The sequence below is a fragment of the Carassius auratus genome, unplaced genomic scaffold (assembly GCF_003368295.1).
Source record: "Carassius auratus strain Wakin unplaced genomic scaffold, ASM336829v1 scaf_tig00004584, whole genome shotgun sequence".
NCBI lineage: Eukaryota > Metazoa > Chordata > Actinopteri > Cypriniformes > Cyprinidae > Carassius > Carassius auratus.
The window spans coordinates 327,992-349,933 of NW_020523609.1; the positions used below are offsets into that span (position 1 = coordinate 327,992).

General features: G+C 38.1%; 1 protein-coding gene across 2 annotated transcripts; it reads left to right on the forward strand.

The window, feature by feature from the left end:
* The first annotated feature begins 1,801 nt into the window (after positions 1-1,801).
* On the forward strand, positions 1,802-21,942 carry LOC113070587 (sodium- and chloride-dependent taurine transporter). Of its 2 annotated transcripts, none has more exons than XM_026243989.1 (14): positions 1,802-1,974; positions 7,566-7,795; positions 8,556-8,690; positions 9,773-10,007; positions 10,288-10,420; positions 11,304-11,438; positions 12,099-12,202; positions 12,319-12,443; positions 14,246-14,358; positions 15,087-15,224; positions 15,951-16,053; positions 17,589-17,689; positions 19,042-19,212; positions 19,293-21,811. In XM_026243989.1, exons 2-14 carry the CDS (start codon positions 7,567-7,569, stop codon positions 19,446-19,448), a joined length of 1,878 nt encoding a protein of 625 aa, XP_026099774.1. In that variant the 5' UTR covers positions 1,802-1,974; position 7,566; the 3' UTR covers positions 19,449-21,811. The 2 variants fall into 2 exon arrangements, with proteins under 2 accessions (XP_026099774.1, XP_026099773.1); XM_026243988.1 differs by lacking the exon at positions 1,802-1,974 and adding an exon at positions 5,632-5,785 and having other exon boundaries at positions 19,293-21,942.

Genomic DNA, 21,942 nt, shown 5'->3' on the forward strand with positions numbered 1-21,942 from the left:
GTGTGGGTAGTATCTTAATTCAGTCAAGCTGATGTTAACGTGGGCCAAAACAAGGGCCGTAATCACAACAACCACAGCAGGACTCGCTGCGCATGCAGAGGCAGAACACCAAGTCAACCATCGAGTTGTTTACTGTCAATTTGGGGTTGTATTAGTGTTTTTCCCCTGAAAAGCAGATGTACACAAACAATATTAAAACCACTTGGCATGGCTGTGCATTTCAGCTAAATTGTGATTTATAATGTGAAATCTTTGATTTACAAGTTTTATAGACTATAAAACTGTACTTTAATTCCATCTTCAATCATTTCAGATAATGAGAAATGAATGGTTCTCAACTGGTTTTTCTTTTCTAGATCCAGATTTCTACTTTGCACAACAAGTGGCAATCCAGCATGCCACAGTATGAGAAACTGTTTATTCAGGTTTCTTTTCGTTTTTTCTTAAGGGTTTTCGAACTTAACCATAGGAATGCTCTGGAATGATAGTTAAAGTGAAAAATGCTATACAATTACATTTTATATATATATATATATATATATATATATATATATATATATATATATATATATATATATATATATATATATATATATATATATTATTTTTCTCCAGATTTTCATATTCTAATTTTGGGTAGATAAGTATTAAATAGTTCACCCAATAATTATAATTTACTCATAGTTTACTCAACCTCAGTTCATCCAAGATATTTATTTCTTCATCAGAAAGGATTTAGAGAGATTTAGCACCATTGGTTCCGAATGGGTGCCATCAAAATGAAAAAAAATAATAATGATAAATCATAATAATGCACAAGTAATCCACACCGGTCTATCAGTTAACATCTTGAGAAGCGTAAAGCTGCATATTTTGAAGAAACCAAATACATCATTAAAGCATGTCAACTTTAAACCATTGCTGCTAGCCAAACTATGAGTTTATAATCCATACTAATGTTTCCTCCACTGGAAAAAGTCCACCCCATGTTATTTTCTTACCTCAAAGTCCACCAGCACATTTATTTAGAACTGATTTCGACTGTTTTTGCTTGTAAATGTGGTTCGATCTGTCCATATTTCTCTCCTGATTCAGACATCTTGGATGACCTGAGGGTAAAGATTAAACATTCAGCAAATCAGTCCTTTAAACATAAATATATTGCGGCTTTATATTTGAAAAAAAAGGGGTGACTCACCAGATCATCCTGCTATTTTATAAGCATCAAAAACGGTTTAGCTTACAAATGTGCCTATACTGTACCTCAGATATAAACTGACTCTTTCTGCATGCCACTTTGCCTGTTTAAATGCAGCTGAATCTGAATTTAATGAGATTCTCTGGAGGTTTACAGTTACCAATGGCCCACGTATTCAGACAGCTGATATTAAATTAGAGATGCTCTCGTCTGAGGTTCAGTTAGAGGCTGTTCAGCTCAAAGGGCCTGAGGTGCTGTAATGGTTCCTCTTACCTATCAATGTCACTCACGTCTTTGGCAGGACTCACCCTGCAAAAGTTAAGTGACAAACCAGATGAGCCACTCTTTAGGCATAACTCACAGGAATCATTTGGCATCAAGTGCCATATTTCACTAAACTTTCGCTTGCTCCTTTCATTTTCATACACTAAGATTATTGTATCGAAGCACAGGTACTGACACAGCAGTGCCTTTACGGCCAGCAGAGGCGCATTTGATGAGCGAGCAGCAGTGATGCGCGTTGGTTGGAGGCGCGCTTTTCTGAACACACAGGAAGCGGGCGCTTTAAGAAGACGCGCTGCTGCCGCGCACGGGAGGCAGGCCGGTGTTTTTCCACAACTGATGTCTAATGGTCACCCATGTTGAGAGACAAAGGTCAGAAAAAAAACGCTCATAAACTAAATGTACCGCTGCCGCTGTTATTCAGCACCGAGCCGCCGCACAATACAGAAGGGACACGAGCGTTTCAAAGGAATTAACGGAAATAAACATTAAAGGTAACATTATTTCCCATGTTTGCTCTTTGGATTTAGTAGAAACACGGATGCGGGACCACTGATGTTTTATTCAATTTTTACCTAAATTTACGTTTTCAGAATCTTTTTTTTCTTCTTCTTTTTACATCATTACTTAAAATTCTACAGCTTGCCTTATTTGTCACATATAGTTTCAATAGGAAGTAGGCTACTGTATCAGTTTATTTAGAAGATTCTGTCTCGTGTTATTAAGCTATTTAAACAATGCCTTCAGTAATAGACATATTATAAGAGAATAATATAATGGCTTGTTGCATTTTCTTGTGATGATTCATGATTATTTGACAGGCTTTTAAACTGCTGGTCCAATTCTGTGCTGCTCTGTGCGTTTGTGTTGATGCTGTCACTTGTCATTGGGTTTCTCACACTCCCACTCTAGACAAATATAACTGAGTGCTGACTGCATGGAGTTAAGAATAGACAGTTTGACGTCCCCTCGATGAAAACTTGTATCGTCGAGGGGCTTAACAACGCGAGATAGCGTCAAGCGGGTGGAATAAAGTTAATGAACATTTTACGCACACGAAGATGCGACTGTAGACGCAGCCGGGAACGGTGCGTCAACAACCTGTTGGATGCGTTCTCGAGAAAAACTAACATTTCGCGAAAGCTTGTGACACGGACGCGCATCCTTCAAAGCGATCGGATGCAGGTTTGCTGTCGTTGGTCTTGTACACGTCTTTGGCTTCGGTTCACACTAGGACAAGTCCTTGCGTTTTAAAGCGAGACGAAGCGGAACTGAAAGCAACTTGAGGGGGATTTAAAAAGCGTCTAAGGCGGCGTTTACATAGAAAACGTTTGCTTCTTAGAATATTGTCAGCGTCTTTGCTGTAAGTTCCTCGGTTCTAAAAACGCCGTTTCCAGTTTAAAAACCCAGTTTCGAGACACCTGCGTTCAAGGTGTGAACGGCTTTTAACAAAATTGTTTTTAACTTGACACGCCATGTTATATGTAACGAGATGCTGCGAACAGCTTTTCGTCTGAACCAGCATCCTGAACTGACTGTGCTATAAAGTTGTCTCGCAAACAGGTTCACCTCATGTAGAAGTCTGCTTTGGGTTATGCGGAAGTCAGGCAGCTCACTTGCAGTCCCTGCTCAAACAAACACAATACAGGATACAGAGTTAGGTTTCTATGCACGTTGCCAGCTTGCATACCCAGCACGCTGATAATAACAGCCGCAATGCATTTGGAGCAGATGCCATTTTCTCAGTGAGGACGAACACTGCTAAACAGTTATTCAGTGTGTTGTCTATATCTTAGTGTGTCATAAAAGAGAACTGCAAATATATGAGCCTATCAGCTGCTTTTTAATTGATGTCAATAAAAAGTAAGACTTGTTAACAAAGGCGATACTGTTTCATGACTGCCAACAAACAGCTCTGCCTAGAATTTGGTTTACCAGTTTAGACTTTGAACTTTTGCAACATGTTTTTTTTTATTTTATTTAGTTGTTTCTCTTTAATATACAAATTTCACATCGAGCAGACTGAATAATGCAAACACTTTTTAGTTTCTCAAAAAATAAACCATATATAAAAAAGAGGACAGATAGCAGAACAGCACACTTTCTGAATGCAGTTCACTGACTTCGGTTCCCTTTCAAATATAATTTTTACCACTTTACTTTTTTATTGACATGCAACAGTCCCTGTACCCAAATTTGCCATTTTTTCTTTTTTTCTTTTTTCTCTAGTAAATTATAATGTCTTCAACTTTCCACTTGTTGTTTTGGTCAGACAATAGATATCCCCCTTGAATAAGCATGACATTTGTGGAATCATAAATATTCAAGGGTAGAAGTTCTTGGTGGACGCTGGAGACGTATGACAGAAATCTGATCTGATCTGCTACTGTACACTGACAAGTCAGACCAGTTGACTTGATTTACGGCATAAACATCCAGTAGTTAAATTATGTTTTTTGTGTTTCGATTACAGGGGAAATCAAAAGTCAGTATGACCTCATTGATGGTTATGATAATAAACAATACTGTACTTTAGAAACAGATGAAGTCCTTCTTGGTTTAGTAACAATGTCAATTTGTAGCAGTGTTGTTTCTTCAATGCATGTAGTGCAACAATGAGGAGTCAACAGTGTGTAAACTTTAATTATTAAACAATAGCTTAGGTTGTTCAATTATACTGGTGCTTAACTCTGAATTATTCTCCAAGAGTTGAGACCAATACTTAGATCCTCTCTCATTTATATTTAATAATGGGCATACTGACCCTGAATCCACTGGGTCAGATTTATTCTTTGCAATGAGCCGTAAAAGCGAGTGCTTTGTAATATAGGACTATATTCCTACAGTGGGACCACCTAGTCCATGTCCCACAATGACCACAGCACTGCTGCAGAATGCAAATGCAAACGTCATAATCTCGAATGATAGAGTTTGGTTCACTATAGGCACTGCATGAGAGCACAATGCCTCATGTAATAGATTATTTACAAGTGGATCAAACTCTGCTGTCAAAGCTTGACTTTAATGTTCATGACTTCAGTTTCATGCATCATTGCTACATGGTGAGGTTTACATAAATGGATAAGAGTGTGCTTCTTGTGCTCCGGACTCCGTTTATGTGGTGGAATGAGTACATAAAGGAAGGAATTTAATGTGAGAGCACTCAGGAAATGTACATGGTTCTAAAATAGGGATGGTTACGTAATGAGCCAAGTGCCTAGTGCCGACTCCAGACCTGAAGTCTCCCATGGTAGTTGGGACTATGTAGCAATCCTGTTGCTCAGCTGAGATGACAAAGTTGATGGCCCAACAAATCCCTGGTGGCCACACAGGCTACGTGACCTATAAATGCGGAAGAACAAATCACTTTCTGTTAGGAGCTTCTTGGAGGCGTCTGATTGCGGATTCCGGAGTGAAGCTGCTCCATCTTCCTTTAAAGGTGCGATTGAAGTCTATTGTTTCTACATGGGAATCAAACAGACCTAGTCAGTGTTCCAAAGTAGGCTGCCATGTTTTAGAAATTCCACAGCATTCCAAAGCACTGTGCACAAAAATGGCAAAAAATTCCAGCGGATCCTTTGTTCTGCATTTTTGAACAAATTGCCTGATCCAAAATTCATAGAAATGGTCCTGTGAGCACAAATCGCCATTGTCCCTTTATCATGGCTGTGCTGCCAAATGCAAACGGCCGAGGGAAACAAGTCGTACAATAGGCTTTTGTTACTCGTCACATTTAGCCCTATGCAAATGTGTGTGGCATTGTCTTTGCTTCAATGCTGACCAGAATCTTAGTCAGACTTGTCAGTCAGTCAAATATTGTGCTCTGTCTTCAAACCACTTAACAAACGTATATAATTGTTCCTTGACTACATGTCATAGTGTGTTAAGCTAAGCTACTTGTCTTGAAAAGACAAGCCATTAATGACAGAAGCCTGGAAACCATCAGCTGTTCAAATGAAATACAACAGAGGTGTGGATTGCCATCCACATGCTCTTGTTTGTCATGTCTGCAGCTCGGGTTGCCACAAGTGGACGCCACACATGCAAAGATAAATAGTTTCAGATAGATCTCTGAGGCTTCTGCGGAGTGGAAATTTACCATCCAGCCGACCGCCGCTCGGGTTATCCACTGCTCCGAAGCTGCGACCAATCTACTGATTGCTTTTAATTGTCTTAGTCTGTGGGCGGGCCGTGGTGTCACCTCGGCTTACACTGAGCCCTGGAGAGATTGGGGGAGTGTGGTCAGAGGTATGGTGTCTGCTGAGAGAACAACACAGACCGATTGGATTCAGCCATGAAGGAAATGTAAGTGACAGGCAGCACGTCAATTTGAGGGAATGTTTGTGTTTGTGGATAATGGGAAAGGGGTCGAATTAGAGGAGTAAGGTTAAAGATTACACTTAAATGGAGTTTGTCATGTTGGATATTAAAAACTTAGATCAGAATTGTCTTTTAAAACTGAATTTATTTTATTGACGATTAAATTATTGCCAACTCGTGGGCAAACATGGCATTGCAACAAGGCACCAACCAGTTGCATTTCTTAACCCACTTGTTTGCTTGCTTTGACTCTTGGCCAGTAAAGTTTGTCACCACAGTGCTTAGAGTGGAAATGGAAAGTGTCTGGAGGATTTCGCTGTAGTTATGTAACAGAGCGTGTTTGAGTTGTAGCGAGCTCCTAAGCCTTTGAAATATACAGATTTAACCTACCTAAAGAGGATGAACATAATTTTCTGAAAGTTCTAGACCGTGTTTTACAGTCTTGTGTTGCCAAGTGTTTGTTCATGTGCTAAATTCGAAAACATGACAGAGAATCACCAGTTAAATGGGAACTACTGTAAAAAATAACATCCAAATTCTTTCACTGTTAAAGACAGAGAAACCTCCGGAAGACCAATTTAAAAGAACTAACTTGAGTCCTGGCATGCTGCCACATTAGTTAGTATGTTTATTAGGTCGTATGTTTAGTAAAGAAACGGAAAAGAGAATGTATGTGTATTTATTGATTGTCAAACACACCGTAGATTTTCCCCCTCTTCTTCCGTCTCCTTGAGAGTAAGGAAAAAAGCAGGCTTGTGTTGAAGAAACCAGCCTCACAGTGGGGCTATAGTTTGTTCAAGCGTTGCCAGGCTGTAAGGAAGTCTGGAACGGGTAGGTATATTGGAGCTGACTTTGGTATCTTACTCTCTGGGATTCATCTTAGGGGCTCCATTGCAAGTTTGGCTTCTGCTTTGAAACAGAAGACGCCAAGCCTGACATAATTACTCCATCCTTGAATAGAATCCTGACAGCGTAAACACTGTGTTACTTAAAGGGACATGGGCAAGATAAACACATACCAGTTCTGCAGTTTTATTTTGATTAAATCGGATTTAATTTATGTGTGTGATGGTGTTCAGGTTTCCTTGTGCGCCATAAGGTGACGTATTTCTGAGTGAAATGGGTATTTTGGTATTTGGGTATTTGCTGCAAATCCAATTTCCCCTTGTGGGACAATAAAGGTACTTTGACTTTGACTTTGTCCATCAGGAAGTAAATGGACTGTGAAAATGACAAAAATATTTTCTTATATTTTCTCTTGAATTGATTTCCAATAATATTAAGTAGTTAATAGTGTAAGTATACATTTACTTTGACAAACTATAGAATGTGTTAATGGGTTTATAGTGTACAAATCATTTAAAACAAGACCAGGAAAATGTTTTAGGAAAGTAAAAATGTCAACATCATTTCATGTTTACTACAGACACACTTCACAAGCAACATAGAAAGCAACGAAGCTTATCAGTTTAGGTTTTATGTACTTTTGGTCATAGCTAAGTTATTGTACCAAGTTTCTTTCAGTTGTGTCATACATGCCAATTTCCTGTTTTCAAACCACAAAAAAGAAGATACTTTAATCACGCTAACCATCATGTTATATTCTTGTGTAAACATTTCTTATACCTGAAAAAGCTGCTGTTCTAAATTAAATATTTATGTTTGACCTAATTATAAATTATTTGAAAACTAATTAAACTAAAACTAATGAACCTAAGGCTGTTGGGATTCTGTAAAGAGTTCTGACCCCTTGTTTTCTTTTTAGCATGGCTCAGAAGGAGAAACTTCAGTGTCTAAAGGACTTCCACAAAGACATTCTGAAACCCTCCCCTGGAAAGAGCCCGGGCACAAGGCCAGAGGATGAAGCTGAGGGGAATCACCCCCAAAGAGAAAAGTGGGCTAGCAAGCTTGACTTTCTTCTGTCAGTCGCCGGGGGCTTCGTTGGTTTAGGCAATGTCTGGCGGTTCCCATACCTCTGCTACAAAAATGGTGGAGGTGAGTATATTTGTTGATACTTTGGACTTTGAACACCGAGGGACCATCATAAAAACTTAATTAAGTTTTTATTAATAAATTAAGACTTAATTTCATGAATCAACTCCAAAGATCATCAATTCGATAAATTCATTCAAAAATAAAATAAAAATAATTTACTCAACATCATGTTGTTGTTTTTTTAAACCCAAATAATAATCTTATTGTGTAGGATACACATGGAGATGTTTAGAAGCTATTCTTTTTCCATAGAACACAAGAGAATGATGTCAACCATAAAATGTTTCAAAGTCATACGAAAATTAATCTCATGTCATACATTATCATGTGTCTCATGGCCAATTCATTTTCTATAAAAATGCACACACAAATATGATCTGAGAGTGAATCATGACTTATTATGGGTCCTATGGACTTCTTTTTTGGTATTTTTATTTTAAGTTTGACAGATAAATTACTATCCTCTATTTTTACATAGAAGACAATACTATACATTATGAAAAATCTTATCTGTTTCAGAGAATAATGTAAAACATTTGGAACGATGTTTCTCTTTACCCTCAGATCAACATAAAAACATTCACTACCAACACATTAAAGACATTTCATTTACAATATTTTCTGAAAAATCCGAAAGAGAATGAGAGCAAGTGTCAAAACCTTACATTGTAGTGGATGAACTCCTTGAGGAATATGAGTTAAACAGTTAATAGTATATAATAATTAACAGAATATTAAATTTTCTCCTGGCTCCATTTAGGTGCTTTTCTCATCCCATACTTCATCTTCCTGTTTGGTGGAGGACTGCCTGTATTCTTCCTGGAGGTTGCACTTGGTCAGTTCACCTCTGAGGGAGGTATCACCTGTTGGGAGAAACTTTGCCCAATTTTTACAGGTGAGTTTTTTGATCTAGTATTTTGTTTACCAGGGATTAAAATGGCCATTAATGGAGAACAATGTTTTTTGCTGCCAGTTGGTGTAGTTACGGTATCTACCAGCAGGGGCAAATGGGACTATGCCAACCACTTTGACCCCTTGGTAAGGACACAGAGTGGGAGGTGTGTCACAGAGACCACCATCTGTATCTGAAGATAGGCTGTGCAAGACATACAAGTTTCATGTTAAGTGTCTGATAGGAAATATGTTTATTAAAAAAAAGTTGCAGTTAGGATAAACCCCATCGTTTAAAATCCACTAAAAAATTTTTTTTTACAAATTAGGTTAAAACTAGTCAGTCCTAGTTAGACCTTGACAGTGCTTTAAATTTCACACTTTTATTGACTTGCACCAAGAGTGATATGTAATAGATTATTTCTACATGGATAACGATTCAAGATTTTTGATGATAAGTGTTGTGACATGGCTAAAGCTAGATCTAGGGATCAGGAGGTTTCTGGTTTGATCCCAATAAAGAGCAATCACCATTGCACCCTAAAAAGGAATCAAAACCTAATCCTTAAAAAGGATTAAATGACTACTTTGGGAAAAAAAGCAACAGATTTCCACTAAAATTTCTTTCTCTTATATAACAAAGTATATCAAACCTCACAAAAATGTCTTCAGACCACAAGTTCATTACTTATTTAAACAGAGTTTACCAGTGAGCAATCATTACATACAAACTGTTGAATTACCCATATCCCTCTGCCAGTGAATGAGGTGAAAGTTTTGGTCTGTTTTGCTTTCCAGTCAACTTGGCCAACATTGATTTACACAGTTCAAACTCGAAACCAATGTCTTGGATCACTTACCTCCAACTCTCGACAAGTTTATTCCATGTTTATACAGAAAGCACAAGAAGGTTGCATAGAAGTTTGTCATTTATTTATCCATTCTCATGCTCCACTGGAGCACAACTCCTTTCATTGTGTCCATTAAAGTTCTAATAACAAATCGCAAACACTTTGAACAACTACAATGTGCTAAGTCAGTCTAGAGTGCCATTGGCTTAATGGCATCATTCCTCTCTTTGTACAGGTATCGGCTATGCGTCCATCGTGATTGTGTCTCTGCTGAACATCTACTACATTGTGATTCTGGCCTGGGGCTTGTACTACCTGTTCCAGTGCTTTCAGCCAGAGCTTCCCTGGGCAAGCTGCAACAACAAATGGAACACAGCAAATTGTGTGGAGGATACCCTTCGCAAGAACAAGACACTCTGGGGCGCTGCAAACGCCACTAACTTCACTTCCCCTGTCACTGAGTTCTGGGAGTAAGTACTCGTTACTTGAGTACAATTTTGTTGTGTACTTTCAAAGCCATCTAAATCAAGCTATGAGCATTTAGTTGAGAAGAAGTGGGACTATAAAGCAAAGACATTGCCTTCTATATCTGTACAGTTGTCCTCAATCATTCCAAAAGATTGTGGAGCTTGTAGAGAACTCTTCTGCCATAGCAGATTAAACCACTTCTCTGATTATTTGAATGGTAGCTCCTTAAACACCCTAAAGCGCTTTAGAGTGTCTCATCAGCAAACATTCTTTCCACCACAGGCGAAATGTCCTCAGCATCTCAGATGGTATCGAGCATGTGGGTCATGTTAAATGGGACCTGGCTCTATGTCTGCTCGCTGTATGGGTCATCTGTTTCTTCTGCATCTGGAAAGGTGTTAAGTCCACTGGGAAGGTGAGCTTGGTTGCATTGCACAAATCCTTTCAACTTTATTCAGTTAAATTAAGAGCTTCGAATAATAGTTTTTACAATGTCGTTGGATTTATAAGTAGCTAGGAAGATTCGAATGTTACTTTAGTCAGTGTTGTCAACATAAACATACTAGCAGTTCCCTGGTTATTGGCAGTAATATTAAATATAGCACACCTCCTTCCTAATAGAGACAGGAAAGTCAATCAGCAGGCACCACCTCTTGACTTGGGCATAAGTTTCCCTTGAGCATGCATTTGTGAATCTTATCATGGTTCCAGACACTGTCAGAATAGATTGCTGTATAGCAATTCTAGCAATAGCTACTACAATTTGGTGTTTGGATTTTAGTATGTTAGGAAAACATTAAAAGGCTCCTTTTGGTTTTCACTTGAAGCCATTAATGTGACGGAGCTCCATTAAAGGAGGCAAATGAAAGATAACTTTCCGTTATCTGTTTTTTTTTTTTTTTTTTGTGACAGTCTGCATATTTAACATGCAATTTTAAATTTACAATGCAATTTTAAAATGTACTTTTGTAGTTTTCACCAGCATTGTGGTCAAAATAACATTGCTAGCCAAGCCAAACATTACATGATGGGAGGAAAACAGCTGACCAGAAAGTAGATCTGCTAAAGCCAATATAAAACTGTCAGTGAAGTTAATCTGTAAATTGCATATTAGCCTTGGAATCATTTTTGACAGAATGTCATCTTAGAATGCTGGAAAGTATGACAAGTCTTTTAAAGACACAGTGAAAAAGCTCTGCTTTAGTTTTCTAAATTGTCCAATAACTTGCTAAGTTTGTGGGTTTTCATACAACCATAGCATTAAGTTTAACCTCAGTGTTCTTGGCTTTTCTGCTTAGGTTGTGTACGTCACAGCAACATTCCCATTTGTCATGTTAATTGTCCTGCTTGTACGGGGTGTCACTCTTCCTGGCGCAGCGGAGGGCATCAAATTTTATCTGTACCCAAATTTGACTCGCCTTGGAGACCCAGAGGTAAGATCTCATAGCTATTTTCATCAAAAGGCTTTATAATTTAACCTACACACCAAAACATGATTCCACATCACTTTGGTGACTATGACTATCAACTTTGCTGAAAAGACCGACATAGTTGGTTCCTAGAATGCTATGTTTTGGATGGTGGTCTACATCACGCTTAACTAGCTTAACCAGCAAGACAACCTTGGTCAACTAGCTGCAACAGAAAGACCAACTTTAAGTTGACCTACTTCCAAAACTAGTTTTTACTGCATGACTGTGCTAGTCCACCAGTGCTGTCTAGCTACTAAATCAGCCCGAATATAAATCAGCCATCTAAGATGGCCTTTTCACCAGGAAAAGTGCTGTTTACGCTTGTCGACATAATGTACACCATTGACCCTCTGCAACTTAAACCCAGAATAAACTTTGGATGTACAGTTTACAGAGAGAAACCCAAGATATGCAAAAGAGTCTACATAAAAAAAGCTCATGATGGCTTCAGTCAGAAAGCTACAAATCTAAACATGACGTGAAGTTGTTGCAACAATTTATATTAGTCCTTCATGATGTATCCAGTTCTGGAGGACCTACAAGAGTCTGAACGCATGCAACTATTTGAGTTCGTTTAATTCATGTTGTCAGTCAGCAAATGGTTTGGCGTCTTGTGTCTAGGTGTGGATCGACGCAGGGACACAGATTTTCTTCTCTTACGCCATCTGTCTTGGAGCCATGACGTCACTGGGAAGCTACAACAAGTACAAATACAACTGCTACAGGTGTGTTTCGAAGTCCCGGGGGCGGGAGGGGGGGCTTAGTCCAGTGAACGGGCAAAGTGGGAACGTAGGGTACCTTTGTGTTAATTAACGAACTCCATGACATATGTGTGACATAGGGACTGTTTGCTGCTGGGAGGCCTGAACAGCGCTACCAGTTTTGTGTCTGGCTTCGCAATATTTTCCGTCCTGGGCTTCATGGCACAAGAGCAAGGGGTGGACATAGCCGATGTGGCAGAGTCAGGTACGAGGGTCAAGCAACAGTGATGGTGGGCACTGCTGCTGCAAATAACAACACGAAAAGTTTGGTCAACCCTGTAGAGAAAACAGCGGCAAACATCGACGCCTGTAGATAATTTGGAGCCAATAAAACTAGTTCCAGGACCTAGGACTAAAAAGAAAGCCTTAAATTCGGAACCTTCATCATCGGTCATTAGATAAAAACCAAAAAGAAATGTAGAAGGTCTCTTGGTGGAAAGCAGAATTCGATTGGAATCGACTGTAGAACTGTACGGAGAATGCATTCTTGGAGCCACTGGGAACATCATGTCCTAGTCCACTAATGGCGAAGAATCAACTTTTGTGTGAAACAGCATTGACTGCTGTTCAAGACAGTTTCCACTGGTGACCCTAATCAAGAAGCATCTTGTGCCAAGTTCAGGATAGAGACTATTTACAACATGCTTTTGTCGAGTTTGGGTTTAAGTCCTCGAGAACTCTATGCAGTTTGACTAAGGTCGCCAAGTCAGTTCCTATTGGTTCCTTTTTCTACCTTGGGCACACTACATGGCCAAAAGTATGTTGACACTTGCATCTGTTTGGTGGGTTTGGCTATTTCAGTTATAGACTTTACTTACAAGCCGGAGCCTACAATGAAGTATACAACCATGCAGTCTTAAGACAGAATGGTTTACTGCGATGTGGAAAAAGCTCTGACCTGAACACCATTGAGCACTGTTTGGATGCACTGAAACATCAACTGTGAGCCAGAAGGGTGTTAATGCTCATGATTTTGAAAGTAAATGTTTAGCAACCACATGGGTGAGATGTTCTGGTGTCTACATACTTTTGACCATGTAGTCCATATCAAACGTTTCTCAAAATGGCTCTTCGTCTTTCACGCTGCTTTGAGATCTGTGGTTCAGGATCGTCTTTAGAAAGTCTCATGGTGAAAGAGATCAGTTGATGTAATGACTGCTTTTTAAGCTCAAGTTTTTCTTCTGCACCGTTCATGCTTTGGCCCTTCTCTGTGGAGACTTTGGTCTAAGTATGTCTGGCTCAAGAGAGGTGCACAAAACATACATCTTTATCACTTTGTTTATAAGACACGCAAACCTAAACTTTACTTGAACTTCCGTGCATATCAGCACAATTATGTTTGTATGGAGCCACAGGATCCTTATCAGGGAGTCTTTCAGGATTATTTGGTTGGATAGATTTCTAAACATTTCAAATGGCAAGAAGCTGAAAGGTAAAAGGCTTTTTTTTTTTGCAAAAGAGAAGTAAATTTGGGGGCGTTCAGTCATAGATGCATCAACCTGACTCTGCGGAAAGTGCATTTTATTGTACTTTGACATTATGCTATGTGAGTCGTTGTTTAAATTTGGTCTTTGGTTTAATTATATACTGTATGTGTTGTGCTTGTTTTTGCATCTAACCTCTGTTGAACAGTTTGGATCCTACATTTTATGTTGCAGTAGCAAATGGAGGTGTTTGTATGTTACCTCTGAAGTTGTCCTTTGTAATGTTGAATATGGAATATGAAACGCTTTCTAGATTTCAATGCTAACCTCAAGATGCTAATTTCGCAAGGAGATGGAGTGAAACAGTCACTGGACTGTTCATCAATGAACCACTGGCAGTAATTTTGTCTGGCTTGATCGCTTTGTCATGTAGATATTCGCTCATTTTTTTCTTTCAAGTCTCCCTTTGGTCTGTGCCGACAACGAAACGCACCATACCGGCATAGATCAAGGTGTGCAAATTGCTTGCATTGCTAATTGGGCTTTCTCCACTTCCCCACCCCCTCTGTTCTCTTTCCAATAGGTCCTGGCTTGGCCTTCATTGCCTACCCTAAAGCTGTGTCTATGATGCCACTTCCTACATTTTGGGCAGTTCTTTTCTTCATTATGCTTCTGCTGTTGGGCCTCGACAGTCAGGTAAGGATCATATGAAAAACGGTTATACCGCTTGAGTACCATAAGTTTACAGAGTAGTCATTGGATGCAGCCAGATGTTGATATTCAACCCAGTGTGTGGACCATTCAGAAAACATTTTTGGAATTTAATAGCTAATGGCTAAAGCTATTTTCTTAGCTAACAATTGCAGTGCTGTCTAAGTTAAATACAATTAAAAAGCTCTGTAAATTTGACAACAGATCTGTGTAGCAAAGTAAACCACAGTACACAAGAAAACATGTTAACAAACAGGGAAAAAAAAAATTGGCAGCTAATCGCCCATGCAGCAGTCATGTACGATCATATTTCTCGGTCCCAGTGAAACTAAATACTGCTAAATCAGTGTCCATCCACATTCAGTATACTGGAGTGTGGTGGTTGGACCGGTAAATAAAGTATCTAAAATAATATTAATGCAGCTGTGCTAGATAACATTAAAGGGTCTACTGTATGTACAGTACTACTTACAGTAATAGATTTCATTACAGTATGTTACAGCTTTATAGACCTATCAAGCTGATGCTGAACTGCACTGACCTATTTCCTATTGACTGTCCTCAAAGCCCAAAATCCTGAACAAAAAGCCACAAACTCAGTTTCATGAGCTTTATTCTGTCTTTATTATTTTACATTGTAGAATTTTCACTCAAAATATGAAATCCTTGATAAAACCAGTTTTGGATGACCATGTTACTTTTTCTTTTCCCAGTTTGTCGAAGTGGAAGGGCAGATCACATCCCTAGTGGATCTGTATCCATCCTTCCTAAGGAAGGGTTACCGGCGTGAAATCTTCATAGCTATAGTCTGTTTCGTGAGCTACCTGTTGGGACTTACCATGGTCACAGAGGTAAGCGCAACGGTCGAATAACACTTTTATGAAGGATTTCCCTTCAAATCCATACTAATTCTAGTCTTTAGCACTTTGCAAACAAATTGGACCAGCTGTTTTTTTTCCTTGGCTAAATAAAGAGCATATCAAGTGAAGCTTATTTGAATGGGAGGGCACCATATGTTTTCCTTTTAGGTTTTTAGTGACATTGTCATTTGATAGTGTGTGACCCTCAACCAAACCCACAGTTCCTGTAATCAAGAACGCCACACTCATGCCAAATCTACTGCCCCGGCTCTCTCCCATAAGGAAAAGGCCTTCAGTCCCAGCAGTGTCTTATCGCTCCCGGTTCTATGTCTTTTTATGGAAGTCCTGACCTGCTTTGAGCAGTGAGAATTCCATAGAGGAATCACACTGCTATACTAGGAGATCCGGCCTGGTCCGACAATGAACATCTAAGATTCTCTTGGCCCCTTTCAAATCTCGACCCCTAATCACTAAGCCTCTGGAACAGTAATAAACTGGCAATGCTTGAGCCACACACTGTCCCATTTTTCCGTGACATAATGTCTTATGTCACCCCTGAATGCATTGTGCAACAAATGTTTTTGTTACCAAAAGAAAACTAGTCAAGTGTTTAACCAACCCTTGCTCATAACAGTTCTCTATTGTGTCTGCCTTGCAATTACAGCATGTACCAGACTACTTTCTTTTTTTCAATACTTACTTGTGTCTTTTTTTCAGGGTGGCATGTATGTGTTTCAACTCTTTGACTACTATGCAGCCAGTGGCGTGTGCCTTTTATGGGTTGCATTCTTTGAATGTATTGCTGTAGCCTGGGTTTATGGTAAGTATAAGTACTGTAGTAAACAGACAATTTGACTTCTATTCATAACGGTGTACTGGATTATAAATAGGGTACACATTTGGTGTGCCAGTACTTTAAAACAAAACCTTGTTACTGTTATGCTTTCAACAGTAAAAATGCAAGATGTAGCATTTTGAGTTCATCCCAGTTACTGCATGATTACCACATCATAACAAATTATAATCCTTGTAACGGCGATACCCTTAATTTATTGGTATTATTATTAATATTTATGGTTAAACACCACCTCTCACTGACAAAGCTCCATAATTTGGACCTTTAAGCACTATTTCTTAATCTATTGACAGAAATGCCAACAAGCCAGCAAATGAGTTCTCTTTTCTTGGGATATGAAACGAAACCCTTATTGCAAATTACTTGTTATGAAAGGAATATTTGAGAGATTCTCAGGAGTGGTTCTATGTTTGAACAGAGCGCGTGTCATTTAGAATGATTTAGTTCACAAATCAGGGTTTCAGCTGTATGAATTAACGGTCGCTGTGATTTTGACAAGTAAGACATGTTCCTGGATGAAAATTATTGTCCAAAAATATAAACTTAACTAGGGCTGCACGATATTGAGAAAAAATGACATTGCAATATTTTATTTTTCTGCGATATGAAATCTAATCAAATTTTTTCTTACAAACAAAAATGGGGTGAGCATTTTTTATTATATAAATGATTTAAACATCGACAACATCATGTCAATTGATTAATATGCGCGAGGGAGAGAGAGCAAGATGGCGCTTGTGTTGTTTGAAGATGGTGAGCGTGCGGCCGAGGCTCGCTCTCTCTCTCTCTCGTGCTCTCTCTTTAAACTCACATTTAAAACTGCTGTGCAATTAATCCGCGAATCACATTCGTCAAGGGCCGTACAGTTAATGAATAACGGATCAACTATGACAGCCTACATCACACATCCTGCGATGTGACTATCGTGGATTCGTACATCGCGATATCGATGCTTAAACGACACATCGTGCAGCCCAAGACTTAACAGACAGTTTTTTTTTTGAAAATGTATATCTCAAACTCATTGGTTGATTGGAACAAGGATGTTGATCCAGGAACATGTACTTGAACATGTACACGCTCGCCATGAATTAACCTAGCTCTGAAAGAGTACATAACGTCTTTGTTCCCTACTGTCATGACCTTGATTTCTAAACCTAAATGCGTCAGCATATGCCAAACTTCTCTTGTTAATAGCGCTGCTGCTGAGGTGGCTTAAACCCTGCATGCAGGTAGAGTCAGGTTAAAACGCTAAAATCCTTTACTATGGGAGATTTTCCTGATAACATACTGCACTACTTGCACTACTTGTTACACAAACGTAACCCTACACTTCGTAATTGTTTTTCTCTGTCAACCCCAAACAGGACACCAAATTAATAAACCGTTAATGTAATTCTTATATAATGCAGCAACTTTGTTTCCGTCTTTTTGCACTGTAGTATCATGTCATGATGTCTGTGTATTTCATACTTGATCACATTCTTCCTCCTTCACAGGCGCTGATAATTTCTATGATGCAATTGAAGAGATGATTGGTTACAGACCAAATCCCTGGATGAAGTGGAGTTGGACTGTAGTCACACCTTTTCTGTGTGTGGTAAGTTCATTTTAGGTGAAGAAAGAGTCGCTAAAACAGATGAAATTAGTAGTTTGCTTATTTATAGATGCATTGCAAAAACGTGCTTGTCTACAGTTCTTCTTAGGTCGCTACGCAGTGTGTTTTTCTAAGTTGACACATTGAGGTGCTACGAAAAAGTATTTTACACAGTTCAGTTTGAGATTGTGCTGTTCTACCCTCCCCCATGGCTGCAAATTCAAATGCTGCTTTTCCGCTTTGGATTTGCTGCAAAAATCCGGCTCCCATCTCACTGTAGCAGAGCTCCAGATGGGGTGACCATCTGCCTGGCCAACAGAATGAATGGAAGAAGCTGTGGATGAGTGCAGGATTAGTTTCCATGAGATCATGAATGTCGTTTTTCTGTGAACATCATAGGACTATAGGGGGAAAAAAAATCCCTTCCGTATGTACAGCCATACAGCTTTTAAACACTGAGGAGACTGAGGAGACCTTTAAATTAAATGTCTCTTTTGCAGTGGATTAACCTTTTTGGTTATTTTGGAAACTTGGTTTTACTACTTTAAATGGTGATTCACACAAAGAGAACTCTACATCATAATTCACACACACACAAAAAAAAAAAAAAAAAAAAAAAAAAAAAATATATATATATATATATATATATATATATATATATATAGATATATAGATATTTTAAATAAATAGATAAATTAAATTATTATTATTATTAATATTTTTTAAATACAACTGAAGCCTATTCATTTTTTATTATTATTATTATTATTATTATTATTATTATTATTATTATTATTATTGTTTTTGTTGTTATTAAATGGCAAATAATTATCAAGCACTATTATTATTAAATAGTACACACTGATTTGTTTACAAATAACTACATTAATGATCAACAATTATATTTATTATTTGCGTTTAATAATGATTAAAAAAATAATTTATTATTGATAATGTCGGTAAACAGGAAATAAATAAATCTATTACTTGTTTTTTATATATCATTATTAAACAAATTAGCCAAAACTTTTTTTTTCTTTTTATAAAAAATGAATAGCTAAAGTAAAATTATGCTTTTTATTCAATAATAAATAACACACAATCTGGCTGTTTGAAAATGCAGACATTTAGAAACAAATTTGTGAAAACTGTGACATCATGCACTTTTGTTCAGTCTGTATGCGCGTAGTGTTTCTTTAAAAAGTGACATCGCTTTAAGAGTTTTTCAGTAATCTGTCAGTTTGATGAGTCTGTGAGCTATTACATATGTCATGCACAGTAAAGGGAGATACTACTTTGTATTAGACTTAGATTGAGTGTGCTGTTGTGACCACTGCTTTTTTCTTTTGCTGCAGGGATGCTTTATCTTCTCATTGGTTAAGTACACCCCTTTGAGATACAACAAAGTCTACGAGTACCCGGACTGGTCTATTGGAGTCGGTTGGACCCTGGCCCTCACGTCCATGATCTGCATACCAATGGTGGTTGTGATCAAAATCATTCAATCAGATGGACCCCTCATAGAGGTGAGTCAATCGTCTCAATGACAAAAATGGTTCTTCACCAATGAACAAGCCAATTATGTTCCTTTTACATTTCCCTCCAGAGGATCAAAGCAGTGGCGGCACCTGTGAGAGGAGGAGCCAGTTCTCGCCCCCAGGAGTACCAACCCAAATGCAATGAGCTGGCGCAGCCGCTGGACCCCAACTGGAACGGAGGCTTGATGAAGCCCACCCACACCATAGTAGAAACTATGATGTGAACGCTCTCTGTGAGAGGATATAATGACCTGCTTTTCCATTGCATATATATATATTTATATGTGATATATATATATACTAAAATTATACTCTGTAACTTTTGACATAGTCGTAGGACCAGGTTTACATTGCTACGCATCTGCACTAGGAGTCCTTGTTTTGTTTTGATTTTTCTACAGAGGAAGTTACACTTTTCTGTCTGTATTTTTAATATTTTTATCATAATGCTATTATATTACTATTATTGTCGCTGTTAATAGACCGAGAACAGATCTCAAACAGCAGTATCCTGAACATAGAACCATGCCCGTTCTATTTTAGCAACTTTTATCTTGTACATATCGAAACCAAATTAAGCTGTTTATTTTTTAGAGAATCGAGAATCATGGGAAAACAAACAAACAAACAAAAAAAAACACAAAGGGCTCCGTAAACGCGAGTTGCAAAAAGTGCACATTGGTGTGCAAGGATCTCGTCCTCCCCAAACGTGAAAAGTTCATCTTTTTAGGGATAGAAGTCGTTATGCATTATTGTGTCCCGACAAACTGTGTAGACTGGAGATTGTGCTGTCCGGAAGAATCGAGCCGTTAGCACTGCTTGTTTTCAATGCACTATACCACATAGGACACTACATTCTCCATACTGTTGCACCATTTAAATGGATAGTTTACAGAAAAAAAAAGAAAATTGTCATCATTTACTCACCCTCAAGTCGTTTCAAACCTGCATGACTTTAGTTTTTATGTGGAACAGGTATAAGAATTATTCAACGTTTTTTCGTCAATAACATTTACACTTTTCTGTTTTATAAGAATGAAAATTGACACAAACACTGCATTTTAAATTAAAAATGTAATAAAATGTATGCATTTAACAGATGCTTTTATCCAAAGCGACTTACAGAGCATTCAGGCTATCAATATTTACCCATCATGTGTTCCCGGGGAATCGAACCCCCAACCTTGCGCTTAATAGCGCAATGCTCTACCAATTGAAGCATTTCAAGCATTTGATTTTTAAAACATGTTTCAAAGTTCAAGTTTTTGATAATGCCAATGTAAACTATAAAAATACAAATTTGTAAGAACATTGACATTGTATTACGTGTTCAGTCTGTAAGCGCGTATTGTTTCTTTACGAAGTTACATCGCCAACTACTGGCCTGGCATACATAATACAGCATTTTTAGCTGTTTTCGCAGATATAATCTTCTAATTAGTTCCGCAACAGAAAGGAACAATGTGAGAGTGAGTAATTAACAGAACTTAATTTTTGCACAAACTGTACCTTTAAGTCTGTTTTGTAAACTTTCCGACGTCGTAAGTTGGAAACGGCGCACGAATTTGGAAATATGCAGCACACTAATTCTTAGCTGTCTCTTCCCACTTCTAAAGATGCATTCACAGTGAGCAACTTTTGTAGCAGAGACAATAGGTGTGTCCATTCTATCTGCGCAATTATCAGCAAAGAAACTGCGAATTTAGAGTAAATCCGGGCCATCCACTGTGCTGTTCGTAAGTCGCCCACATTGATTCATAGACACCAAACACATTCTGATTTTGGGATGTCAGAATGTAAAGCTGCCTGGAAAGGTTTTAAAACCACATAGATTCAGGGTAGTTTCGTACATTTTGTATCAAATCTGTTTGTTTGTATTTCCAATCACATTTGCCTTTTGTATTCAAAAAAATATCACTGTATTTGACTGATCTGTTCAGCAATTACCAATAGATATCATACACAACTGTTAATCAACAACAACAACAAAAAAAGCTTGCTGCGAACTGTAATGTGCAATACTTTGTAGAACGATATGCATTGTTTCTTCACCTGTCTTTCAGAAAGTTGGTACTTGGAAGTGTGAAAATACGTATGATTTTTAAGCTGTTGTGATATTTCAGAAACAATGAACAGGGGCCAATTTAAGCTACCATGAATGGTATGCTGAATTAACACCAAAAATTCAATGCAGATCTACTTACTGTGACAATTTATACTTTTTTAATTAGAAAGTCAATCTTGATTCTAAGGATTACGCCAATGTTATGGATTCAATTTATTGGATTTAATATGGTTTTTTTGACATGGCCAAGTTGAAACGGTAGCAAAGGGAGATGCTCCATTGATCTCAACAGCTTCTACTTTGGTATGCTTCATTACAGAAAATTAATTGTAAATGTTAATGTTGAAAGAGGCACAATTTTTAAGCAATACAGAGATTAATGTGCAGTCTCGGTGTGTTTCCCGCTGTTGTGCATCTCGTGTAACCCTTCCAGTTTTGAAGAAGCGCTAAAGGGGGCAGTGTTTATAAATGCAAGAGAGAAACTTTTTAAAGTAATGATTAGAAATGTTTTATTTTTTTATTTTTCGAGGATGTGTGTAAAAAAAAGCATGTATACCGTTAAAAGAATTTACAGTAACCAAAAAAAGAAGAAAAAAGGAAAAATGGAAAAAATAAGTTTTTATCTCTTAATAAACATTTATCTTTTAAAAACC

Coding starts and splice junctions, on each gene's coding strand:
- LOC113070587 (XM_026243988.1), top strand. Junction 8,691..9,772: donor ACTTTGCCCAATTTTTACAG/GTGAGTTTTTTG, acceptor CTCTTTGTACAG/GTATCGGCTATGCGTCCATC. Junction 12,444..14,245: donor AGCCGATGTGGCAGAGTCAG/GTACGAGGGTCA, acceptor TCTTTCCAATAG/GTCCTGGCTTGGCCTTCATT.